At 42.3% G+C, this 12,025-nt stretch overlaps 3 protein-coding genes across 3 annotated transcripts in view; 1 reads left to right on the top strand and 2 right to left on the bottom strand.

Annotated features, from left to right (window-relative positions):
* ttyh2 (tweety family member 2) overlaps positions 1-1,839 on the bottom strand; it is a 51,446-nt gene extending 49,607 nt beyond the window's left edge. The window contains exon 1 of the mRNA XM_079293812.1: positions 1,485-1,839. Coding sequence (XP_079149938.1) covers positions 1,485-1,613 — 129 coding nt within the window. The 5' untranslated portion in view covers positions 1,614-1,839. The remainder of the gene's footprint in view (positions 1-1,484) is intronic.
* Positions 1,840-3,092: 1,253 nt separating this feature from the next.
* On the bottom strand, positions 3,093-10,360 carry rpl38 (ribosomal protein L38). Its single transcript, XM_079293792.1, has 5 exons — positions 10,297-10,360; positions 10,063-10,089; positions 4,766-4,826; positions 4,075-4,197; positions 3,093-3,165 (listed from the first exon to the last, which is right to left on the bottom strand). The coding sequence occupies exons 2-5, from the start codon at positions 10,063-10,065 to the stop codon at positions 3,140-3,142; spliced, it is 213 nt and encodes a 70-aa protein (XP_079149918.1). The 5' UTR covers positions 10,066-10,089; positions 10,297-10,360; the 3' UTR covers positions 3,093-3,139.
* On the top strand, positions 4,868-9,871 carry LOC306795372 (uncharacterized protein; the record flags this gene model as incomplete). Its single annotated transcript, XM_079293871.1, has 6 exons — positions 4,868-6,369; positions 6,524-8,339; positions 8,468-8,533; positions 8,648-8,713; positions 8,803-8,902; positions 9,865-9,871. Exons 1-6 carry the CDS (start codon positions 6,334-6,336, stop codon positions 9,869-9,871), a joined length of 2,091 nt encoding a protein of 696 aa, XP_079149997.1. The 5' UTR covers positions 4,868-6,333.
* Positions 10,361-12,025: the final 1,665 nt, after the last annotated feature.

Raw genomic sequence — 12,025 nt, 5'->3', positions numbered from 1 at the left:
GTAATATTTCTGAAGGGGAAAACCCCTTCTTGAGCTACCAACTCAATGGTTTCATGCCATTTGTTTTGCAAAGATGAACTGCTTTTATCTACATAACTATGTCACCAGGGGACTATAATCCCATACAAGGGCTAGGTATCTGCATTGAACAAATCAACAACTGGATGTGCCAGAATTTTCTTCAATTAAACAAAGATAAAACAGAAGTAATTGTTTTTGGTACCAAGGACGAACAATTGAAAATCACCGCTCAGCTTCAGTCACTGATGTTAAAACCCACAAACCAAGCCAGAAATCTAGGTGTAGTTATGGATTCAGACCTCAACCTGAACAGCCATATCAAGACAATTACAAAATCAGCCTACTATCACCTGAAGAATATATCAAGGATTAGAGGACTTATGTCTCAACAGGATTTGGAAAAACTTGTCCACGCATTTATCTTCAGCAGACTGGACTACTGTAACGGTGTGTTTATAGGTCTCTGTAAAAAGTCCGTCAGAAAGCTGCAGCTGATTCAGAACGCTGCAGCTCGAGTCCTCACTAAGACCAGGAGGGTGGATCACATCACTCCAGTTCTGAGGTCTTTGCACTGGCTTCCTGTCCAACAAAGAATTGACTTTAAAATCCTGCTGTTGGTTTACAAAGCACTGAATGGTTTAGGGCCAAAATACATCTCTGATCTGCTGCTACCTTATGAACCATCCCGACCCCTCAGGTCGTCTGGGACCGGTCTACTTTCTGTTCCCAGAGTCAGAACTAAACATGGAGAAGCAGCGTTCAGTTTTTCTGCTCCACATATCTGGAACAAAGTCCCAGAAAGCTGCAGGTCTGCTGAGACCCTCAGCTCATTTAAATCAAGATTGAAGACTTTTCTGTTTGCTGCTGCCTTTAATTGAACCACATTCAATTCATATATTAATCAATTTCCTGCATTTCTGCATTTTATTTCTTGCACTGTTTTTTAATGTGTTAATGAATGCTCTTAATTGTTTTTAAATCTCCTTTTCTTTTGCCTTATGTTTTGATGTTTTTAATGTTTTTATGTGAAGCACTTTGAATTACCTTGTTGTTGAAATGTGCTGTACAAATAAACTTGCCTTGCCTTTAGAAAGAACACCGAAAACAGACAGCAAGGTTGTTGTTTTTGTACTTGGTCCACTGATGAATGGGGCTGGATGTAGCTCCTAATAAATGTGGTGGACTGGATGACATTCACAGGGACATTATGGGCCACTTGTTCCATCAATAGTGCAAAATGTAATCTGAATCTGAATGTAGCAGAGACTCTGATGATAACTGATTTTAGTGATATATATATATATATATATATATATATATATATAGATTGTATAAAGAGGTCCCAATACCGTTAAAAACTCACTATTGGGTATGACACACTGGCAAATTGTGCCCCTGTTTTACTCGTGTTCTTCATCAGTGGGCTCCTGATAAAGCCCCGTGTCCCATCTTCTACTACTGACCTGCTGGTAGTTCTCTTCTTCGGGCTGGAAGCTGTTGTCAATGGGCTGCAACCTCAGGTTGATATGAGGGAAATTGTGAAGCCAGTAAGTCCACCAGGGCGCAATGTAATCCACCCGAGCCGAAGACATCCCTAACCCCGAGGAAAAAAAAAAAAAAAGTTCGGCCAGAACCTGAATTAGCCTCCCTTCACTAAAGCAGGCTCCGGAGATCTTAACCCCGTCTCATATCAAACAAAGGCAATGATTAAAGCATGCTCGTTTATGGAAACACACTCTCAGCTGCACGTGAGGTAAACCGTAGAAGTCCTGCAGAGTCAACGGTGTTGTTGCAAAGTGAAAGCCGACGGAGATTATTATTATTTTTTACATGGAATATATAAATCACACTCCGACGATGTCTCCGCGTCTGCTGAGGACCCCGAGCTCCTATCCGAACGACAGCTGCTCCAGACTCGCACAACAGTCACCAGCGGGCACGCGCACCGAGTCAGGACAGGAGGAGATAGCGTGCTGGAGCGCGCAAAAACGCCCCTTTGAGATTTAAAAATATGCCGGCATGTTTGTGGCATGAGTGTTAAACAGATACACGTTTTCAATATGTTGTAATATAATTTTTATTTTGACATGATTTATAGTTTTAAGTGTTGCTCAATTAGTTTATCTGCGGATTAAACTACAGCACTGCCACCTAGTGGTCAACTGAGACAATTTCAGAAGACAGTTCAATCACAGGAGTCTGGTTCATGTCAAATTGTAGCTACTTTTATCTTCACCACCTGTAAAATAAAAATAAACAGGTGGTCATTATATATGGGGCTGTCTTCACATCTGTGAAGACTTCGTAACTACACTAGTGAAATCAAGCCAGTGCTGGTTTTCATCCCATTGACTGGTCAGTTCATACATTCTGTAATCTCTGGTTTTATTATGAAAACCCAGTTAGGAGTGAGCGTTGCCTGAGGTTTTAGGAACACGTTTGTGTGATGCAACACCAGGGCAGAAACATTTTTACAAGTGTATTGTCCTTGCTAAACAATGTATGAATATTCAGATACATCTTAGTCCTAATTTAAGTTTTTAAATAGATGCTGTGGAAGGCTAAACCAGCGTGGTGTACAGATGTTCCTATTCATTTGTTGCACAAATGCACAAACAGTTACTTGAAAGGCATTTCTGGGAAATCAAGTATTCAGTAAACTTTTTCTAATTTAACATTTACAGCTCAAATCCTCATAATTCACCAGTGGTGATATAAGTACATATATGTACTTAATGGACATTTGATTGTCAGAGTGCGATGTTACATATGACAAGGTAAAGACGTTTTAGGTAAGAGTCAACAGACATCTTTCATAACACATTGTGGATATATTTTATTTAACATGTCTAAGGAATGGAGGATGTTCTCTTAACACTTGATTAAAACTCAAATCTGACATCTTGAGGAAAGATGTCAAAGCACCATATGTGACCTATAATATTTCAACAAGCAGCAACACTATACCCAGGACATTGACATTAATGTATCATGATGCATTCCAGTTTTACAAATCCATCATGTTTGCATTACGGCATTCAATACAGCTGACACAAAACCACAGAGAAATCAATAGTTTTTTTCCAATTTTAATTATAATTATCTGTAGATCACGGATTTACTTGAGCTCCTTCACAGCCAGACCTGCAAACACAAAGACGACAGATTAGAAAGCATTCACTGGAGTAAAACATCACACCAGCAAAGACAGGAACTCATTTTCCTCTTGTGATTATTCCTTCAAAGTGTTGTGTGATGAGTACCCACTGATGAACAGTTGAGAATCTGCTGTGGATTTTAATTACCACAAACGCTATACATTCCCTTCATTGAAAATCGATCAAAAATACAGAGACTGGCTTCTGTCGTGCAGTTACCTTTAAAAATAGTTGCCAGCCATAATTAAGTTGATAGAAATCTTTTAAAGAGGCTACTATGGTGGATTATTGTATGACTTCTGTCAAATTACTTTAAAAGCAACTGAATGCAACTGAATGCACAACTACAGTTTTATACAAATATTTCTACAAAGTATGCACTGGTTATGTTCCTTAAGCCCAATAAACACATTGAATCCATTTCCTACACTGTAGAACATCTGTGATGCGTTCCTCTGAATGCTCAGCAAACAGCCTTGTTTACATCAGTTTGACTTATTGTATTATTAGCACATTCTTTCCTTTTACACAGAATCGCTAGCAGGATAACCTTCCTCTGCTGTCAACACAGTTTTATCACGCTATGCCTGTGATGGTCACATGCATGTGCATCCTTAAACAAAACCCTCAGAACTACTCGTACAAACATGTTCTACGTCAGTAGTGGTTCAAAACTCCACAAAGTATCTTTAATCAGACCCAGGGAAGATGCAACCTTCTTAAAAACTGAACAATCTAAGTCAAATGTACATTATTAATATATTCAATGTCATTGACCACTATTTCTATGTTTTGGGAGAGACTGCATTTTCCAGACGTGTTGCATTTGCTTCACAAGCCGACATCTCGTCAATAACACCTGAACCTAAATAAAAACTGAAAGAAGAACACTGACCTGGGGGCAGGGACTGCTTGAGCTTCTCCGCCTTCTCCTTGTCTGTGATGACCAGGGTGTACAGGTACCTGCTGCAGCGCACCTTGAACTTTACATTGTCCTTGTTCTTCTTGATCTTTACAGCTGAAGGAAGACAAATGAGACAGTTCAGATCAAACTCAAGAAAATTAGCTTTGATTAAAATCACAATGAGTATTTGAACGATTTCCAAAACAGACTGTACTAATGATTCATTTTGCAGGTCAATCATTTCTGAATAACTTCCCACATCTGCTGAAAATTGGAACTAGGAAGAATCTTTAAAAAGAAAAGGACCATTCAAGACAAAGAAAGCTAACAGTTTATTGGTATCCTAAATATATATTAACGTGTTTGGTTGCCTTTCCCATTTTGGCATGTTCAGCTGACCTGCTGTGGACGACTCCAGGTTACACTTGCAAATATTTAAAATACATTTGAAGAATTAAATAACACCATCTACGTCCTCTGTAAGGAAGAGTCAATTAGGAAGGACACATCTGGGCTGTTTTACTTGAACAAAGCTCAGGTGTACAGTTTAATATCTTGCAGTAGCAAAACTGCAAGTTGTCACCTGTCCGTCCATCCACCTTGTAGTTAAATGTGCTTACGTGTATATATTAAGTAAACTATCATTTACAACTAGTACAGAGAGGTTGGACTGTCAACTTACACTTGGCATCCTTCCTCCTGGCTGTCAGCAGGAAATCTTTGATTTCTTCAATTTTGCGAGGCTACAAATGAAGATCAGAGAAAGCAGTTATTCTGGAGGGCAACAAAATCCACAGATTGAGAATTAACAACAAAGTGATGTTAGGGGACCGGTGGAACTGATGTTTCTGCTAGAAATCGAAACCCAGCACTAGGTCCATCGTTACTCTAGCAAGACTTTAAAAGCATCACGAGCACATCAGCCTGAGATGTTTGCATATCTTGCTGATGGCAAAAACAGGGCTTTTATTCAAAGTATCTACTAGTAACTGATCCTGGGCACGTTGACGTTGAAGCCTACATCAGTTAACGTAACGGTGGCCTGCCTCGGTCGGCGCGAGCTGCTCTTGGCCTGTCTCGAACGATTCCGTCGTCACGCGCTTTCCGGTCATTACGCTGTCATTTTCTTCGGCGATCGCCAACCAAACGTAAGTAATATTAATTCATACATATCAAATAATCTACGTGCCAAATTTCATGAATATATATGGACGTTTATATGTCTAAATACTATAGGAAAGTGACTTTGATGAGAGGAAGCAGAAAAAACGCTCGGGCGACGCTCTTTACTCTGAGAAGTGTCTCTGTATTTTCTCCGTATTGCTAATATAAGTTAGCATACGAGTGTATTTTGTAGCTAGCTTTACACTACTTTGTCTAGCCAATGAAACTATAGCATTGATGTGTGACATAATCTGTCGTCGAGGGGAGGGAGGCAGAAATGTTGTGTCTGAAAAAAACAGTTGTGGCCGCGGGAAAAACGATCAAAGAATCATAGCGCGAGTTAAAGGTAGGCTGCTGCTTGTTTGGTCTTAGCTCTGAAACATAACAGCAGACATGTAAAATAAAATGCTTTTCTTGTTTATCATAAGCCAGGCTACATCAAGTATAATAATGCACAATGATCTGATCAATTATGCAAATAATGTTGGTGTGTGTGTGTGTGTGTGTGTGTGTTTGAGAGTGAGCGAGACTGTACATTTATTGAAAGCCAGCAGTGGCTCTTATGATTAGAACTATTTATGTAGATAAGCCTCCAATATAACACAGTGCTGTTATACAGTATATAAGGTTAACCAAAATGTAATGTTTTTGACTTAAATGTCTCTCTTGTGGTTTATGTTCCTGCCTGAAAAGAACAGAGACAGAGAACAGCGACAGAGAGAAGGAAGAGAAGAGAGGCAAAGGGAGACCGCAATAAGCAGAAAAACAGTAGAAAGCAGACTCAAAGAAGCAGAAAAACAGTAGAAAGCATACTCAAAGAAGCAGAAAAACAGTAGAAAGCAGACTCAAAGAAGCAGAAAAGACCAGAAAGCAGACTCAAAGAAGCAGAAAAGAACAGAAAGCAGACTCAAGGAAGCAGAAAAGACCAGAAAGCAGACTCAAAGAAGCAGAAAAGAACAGAAAGAAGACAGCAATAAGCAGAAAAAGAGTAGAAAAGACAGGAAGAACCTTTAAAGTAACAAAGGTAGGTAATGTGTGTCTGTGTGAGAGTTTTTTTCCTTTACAGGAGGATCAAGAAAATAAGAGATGGATATAGAAATTGTAAATCTACAATGGTTTAAGGTAAATATATGTATGTCTATGCATGTGTTAAATATGCATGAGTCTATACATGGCAATCTGGCAATTTATAAAACTATTCAATTCATTGAGACATGTACTGTGGCTTTAAAACAAATTTTGTATTTAATTTCTTACTGTAAATGTGTATTTGCAGATGCCAAACATGCGGCAAGTCAGGAAGAGGGAGAGGAAGACGAGGAAGTGGACCCAGGAGGCCATGACACAGGCCCTACTGGAGGTGAAAGCAGGCAGGCTTTCTCTACGGCAGGCAGCCCAGCAGTTTGGGGTCCCTAAGTCCAGCCTGAGTGACCGAGTCAGTGGAAGGGTGTCCTCTGACTGTGTCTATGGTCAGAGGACACTCCTCACCCCTGAAGATGAGGATTCCCTGGTGGAGTACTGTTTGTATTCTGCCAGTCACGGGTTTCCACTGACGAAGCCTCAGGTCCTGGCCCACGCTCTGGCCATCTATAACCTCCGCCACCGGGACGCACAAAGAACCGTGCTTGGCCAGACGTGGTGGATAAACTTCCGGGAGCGGCAACACCATCGCCTTACTGCCCGGACCCCAGACATCATTGACCGTGGGAGGGCATCCTGCGCCAAGAGGGGGCCAATTGAGGAGTATTTCGGGCTCCTCACCACCACCCTGGAGGAGCACGGGTTGAGGGAGAAACCTCGTCAGATATACAACTGCGACGAGACGGGGTTTCAGCTGGACTCTACAAGAAGGAAGGTCATCGTGCCCCGGGGGACTAAACATGCTTACAGGCAGGCCCAGGGAACCAGAGACCACATCACCGTCCTGGCCTGCCTCAACGCGGCTGGGGAGGATGTCCCCCCATTCATCATCTACAAGGGGGGATATCCAGGGGGCCCCTATAACAAGGAAGGGGTTCCCGATGCCCTCTACGGGAAGTCGCCAGCAGGGTACATTGACAGTGAGCTGTTTAGGAAGTGGTTTGTCGGGCATTTCATGAAGTTCGCCGTGCAGGAGCGCCCGCTGCTGCTCATCATGGACGGACATCAATCCCACCTGGATCCAGAGCTGGTCCGGGCGGCACAGAGGGAGGGGGTCATTCTCTTGTGCCTGCCACCACATACGTCTCACATCCTTCAACCTCTGGATGTGAGTTTCTTCGGACCCTTGAAGGCAGATTTCTCTGGTGTTACAGGAGATCTGTCGGCAGTGAGCCACTCCTTCTTGGTTTCTAAGAAGGAGTTTTCAAGGGTCCTAAGAGACTCCTACCAGAGGGTGAAGGATCGGAGACTGGTGGTGGCTGGGTTCAGGAGGTGTGGCCTCTACCCTCTGGACCCAATGGCCATCGACTGGTCACGGGTCATGCCGTCCGGGCCGCGGCGTGGGGCCTCCTCACCACCTCCGCCAACCTCATCGGCATCTTCCTGGGCTGCGCCTGATGTTGCCCTCCCCTCCCAGCATCCCCTTTCTCCAGCCCCTATCCCCAATCCCCAGAACCAACCCCCACCTGCCCCTCCTCCCAATCCCTACATGACCCATCCCCTGGTAACATCAGGCCGGATAACAGCAGACCTGGCCCACCTCCTGGCCGAAATAAACTACAACCGCAACACCGGCAAGGTCAGGAGGAACATCACCAAGGCCAGGTTACTGACAGCTCAGGAGATGTCCGACGTCATCGTGGAGGCAGAGGACCGTGCTGCAAGACGGGAGGCCCAAGCTCTGGCCAGAAGAGACAGAGAGCAGCAGCGGGCCGGAGACACCGGCCCGGCAGCCACTTCCTCTACCCTGTCTGGCGGCTCTCGCCCCAGCCGCAGAAGACCAGTGTCCCTCGGGGCTACTACAGCCACCAGCTCCGGACTTTCCATCGCCGGTCCCTCATCCCGCTCTGCCCCCTCTCGTGCCTCCCACGGTCCCCGGCTGCCTGCCAGCAGCACATCACCACCACTGAGCCTGCCTGCTGAGGAACACCGCCACCTTCCCCCGTCTCCTGGTCAGCGCATCCCTATTTTGCATTTGAATTCACGTATAAATCAGAATTTATTAACTATTGTTACGCATAAACATTATTATAAGTATGTATTTTAGAGTTGTAATAATAAAATATGATTATTATTTCAGAGCCTTCAACATCGGCTGCGGGACGTGGCCTCTATGGGTCCCAAACTCCTTCCTCTCCCTTCCACTGTAAATCCTTTAAATAATCTAAAAAAAACCCCACAATATTATAACAGGATGGTGACATTAGCCATGATGAAGAGTAAACAAAGCATGGTTATGCTTTTTCTGTTATTTATACAGCCTCCCAACCTGCAGAGACCCGACCTTCATCCAGCTCCTCGTCTGCTGGACCTACGACATCCACCGGTACTTCATGTTAACTTGCATTGTATGCCAACCCATGAAAATCTGATCATTGTCTTTAATTCAAAGTCATTTTTTATTTATTTTAATAGGTCACACTCCTGAAGAGATGGAGCAGGCAGTTTGGGAGTGTGGCCGGTGCCAGGAACCTGACCCTCCAGAGAGCTCGGAGGGATTGGTGTCGTGGGTCCAGTGTGACAGCTGCCACACATGGTATCACACCATGTGTGTGGGCTGGGACGAGGAGCTGGATGATGAAGAGGATTATTTCAAATGCCATGTGTGTCCTGATTTTTAATTTAATTTTTGATTGGTTTGTTTTTCAATAAATGTTTGCACAGAACTTTTCAATCATTTGCACAAGTTATTTGTCTTTCACTTTAACAATGTAGCTTTTTAATCATGAATACTCATGTTTTTAGTTGTAATATAACTCTTACTCTGCACTGTGTGTTATGATAATAATTGTTATATACAATATGTGTACATAATTGTTAAATTCCAGACATCAGCTGGTGTTTTGCCAGTGATTGACATGAGAAGAGTTTAACAAAACATCCAGCAGGTGGTGGTATACGCTCAAACGGAAATTAAGGAGCTTTTATTGCATCATTTGGAGTTGTTGAAGCGTGATATCTTATTGTGAAGGACAGAACTACGGTCCCGGATGTGTTGACAGCATTGATGGTCATTTTTGCGACCCTGGAACAAGCGAATATCCCCGAAAAACCAGCAGCAGCCAGTGTTTACAACGAGGATAGAAGTCCGGACGGATTAGGCCACGAGCAGTGCACGGCTAATTCACCGGTGTTAGCATCGTTTTAACGACTCTGGTAAAGGCAAAGCTAACTGTAATAATTACAACAATATTTCGTTTGAAAGGTACGAAGTTTAACTTCAGTTTAACACCATTAAATCAACTGAAAACATTACACGATCATTTTTATCAACATTGTAAGTGAATTGTATTGAAACATTAGCTAAAAACTGTCCGGTTTGGGGTACAATTCCGTTAGCTAACATCTTTAGCATCGTAGTTTTAAGAGTATTTACCTCCGGAACAAAGTGGTCGTTTCATATTAGTTCAGAACTGCTAGAGCTAACATTTAGCTAGCCTAGTAGTTTAACGAGGACATGCCATTCTTGTGGGACAGGTTGTAGACGGTTGGCCCAAGCGAACAGCAACATGCTAATGCTAATCACAAATGCTAGCCGCTTTATAACGTGACGCATTATATATAGATCAGCACAAACACATCTCATGTCGAGCCATGTCCACGGGAACAATATTCAACATTCGCAGGTATGCAGACGTAGCTTTTCCAAGTAGTTTAATGAGACGTAGTCCTTACCATGCTGCCGTGTCAGCGGACTGAACGCTGCAGAAGGGCAGAAAAAGATGGAGTCAGTTCATCGGTTATAACAACGGGGAAAAAAAGTGGTGGAAAGCAAATAATTATCCGGTCATCTTGCTCCTACATTGATTATGTGTAAATTAGCAGGACCGGGGATATGATTATTAGTATTAAAGAGGATGGATGATGATAGAAATTGTGATTTCGTTTATGTGTAAATGTTGCACTCACTCAGTTTGCCAGAGAGGGGATGAAAAGGGGTGGAACTTCCGGTTATGGCGGAATTTATACAACACTACGGCAAGTACAGAGAGACAATGTTAAGAAAGAAAAAATGCGATTTACCCGTTCTAGTTTGTAAGGTCAAATATATAATGTGTTAAGGTCTACCGATATTAGAGGTTAGTCTATTCTAAATAAGTGTTAACTATTGCACCTCTGTACTGTAAGCTACTGTCTATGCTGATGTGAATATTTGATACACTCTATTTTTTGTAATGTGTTTGGCTTTATGGCTTTTACACAGACAAAATAAGAAAACAAAACAGATTAGGAAACTGACTGAATTGTGATTATGCCAAAAGGCTACTTTAATATTATACTAAAGTAACTCAACCTATTCAAAGAAAAGTTTTCAAATTAAATGTTGCCTTTCTTTGCCCAAAGAAGTTGTCTACCTTCTGTGTGGCGCTTTTGTCGTCCTCCAATTAATTACATTGTTTTTCATCGAGCGCTGCCAGTGAAGCAGCAATAGGCCATGGACGGTTTCCTGTTCCTCTACCTCAGTGAGAGTGATCATAAAATCTCACCCGCCCTTTCTTCTGGCCATGTAAGCTGCTGGTGACAGCTGCTGGGAGAACAGTTTGACACTGACTGCAGTAATGCACGAGTGTGAATCAATCCCTTGTCCTGCACTGAGGTCTTTGGAAAGTAACTCTGGACAAAGTGTATTTTCACTGAATGTTAAAGGAATTAACCCTTCCAAACTGATTCCATATTGGGTCCAAAATACTGAGGCTCCCCTGTAGAGCTGGTGCGCCACCCTATGGTGACTTGAAGCAAAACTTAATTCTATTTGGGCACAAGACTTTGTAGCATTTCACAAGAAAAGGCATGAATTAAAGAACATTCAGGGAATCTCCTTTTTATGTGTTGCTGTTTTTATTTCATATTTACTGTCTTGAATTTGTGACTCCCGGCCGACTTTGTGTGGAAGCACTGATGGTCTGTTTCAAAGCCTTCTCCACACTGTCAGGAACATGATTCTGCTGGAAAACAAACTAAATCACTGTAAAAGCAAATATTGTTTTGGCCAAAAGCTGTTTAATTTCAGATGTAAGAGTGAAAAAGGGCAGCACATCAGAATCAGCCTCAAAAAATCAATTATGGGCAATTTCTGTAAACTCCTTCTCAGGTCAGTTAATCTACAAGATTCCCAAAAAAAAGCCCCACCTGCTGGCAACAGAAAGAAAAAGTGGGAAAAAGGTCATTTAGAAATGTATATAATTTTGGATTAATGCATGACATAAAAAAGCACCTATTGTTATTTAATGATTTCGACAATGTAAGGTAAGTGGCTGAATCTAATAGATTTGAAATGGTGTTATATTGTGTTCGGCTCCCGTATTTAAAGTATTAAAGTAGTTCTATTAAAGTATTTAAAGCAGGTGGTTCAAATGTGATGCCATGTGGGGCTGATTTCCTGTTGTACAGCTGCAATTTGATTGGCTAATTGAAAAGTAGCATTGCCTGCACTTGCTCTTAGTTTGCAGAAGTCATTATATCTTTTAAAGTATAGGCTAACTGTCATCACCGTGAACTGTGTGGATTATCTTCTACTGCACGAGAAAAATGGGAGACTTAACACCTCGATACCCACCAGCCACTGTTATAAACCAAACCTCTGGTAAAATTAACGCGGAGTGGTAAAGTGGCTAACTGCTCACGCTGTCTTGTCGGA

The sequence above is a fragment of the Melanostigma gelatinosum genome (assembly GCF_949748355.1).
Source record: "Melanostigma gelatinosum genome assembly, chromosome: 21".
NCBI lineage: Eukaryota > Metazoa > Chordata > Actinopteri > Perciformes > Zoarcidae > Melanostigma > Melanostigma gelatinosum.
Note: the sequence above shows the minus strand (reverse complement) of the source record. Positions and strands in the feature narration are given on the sequence as shown.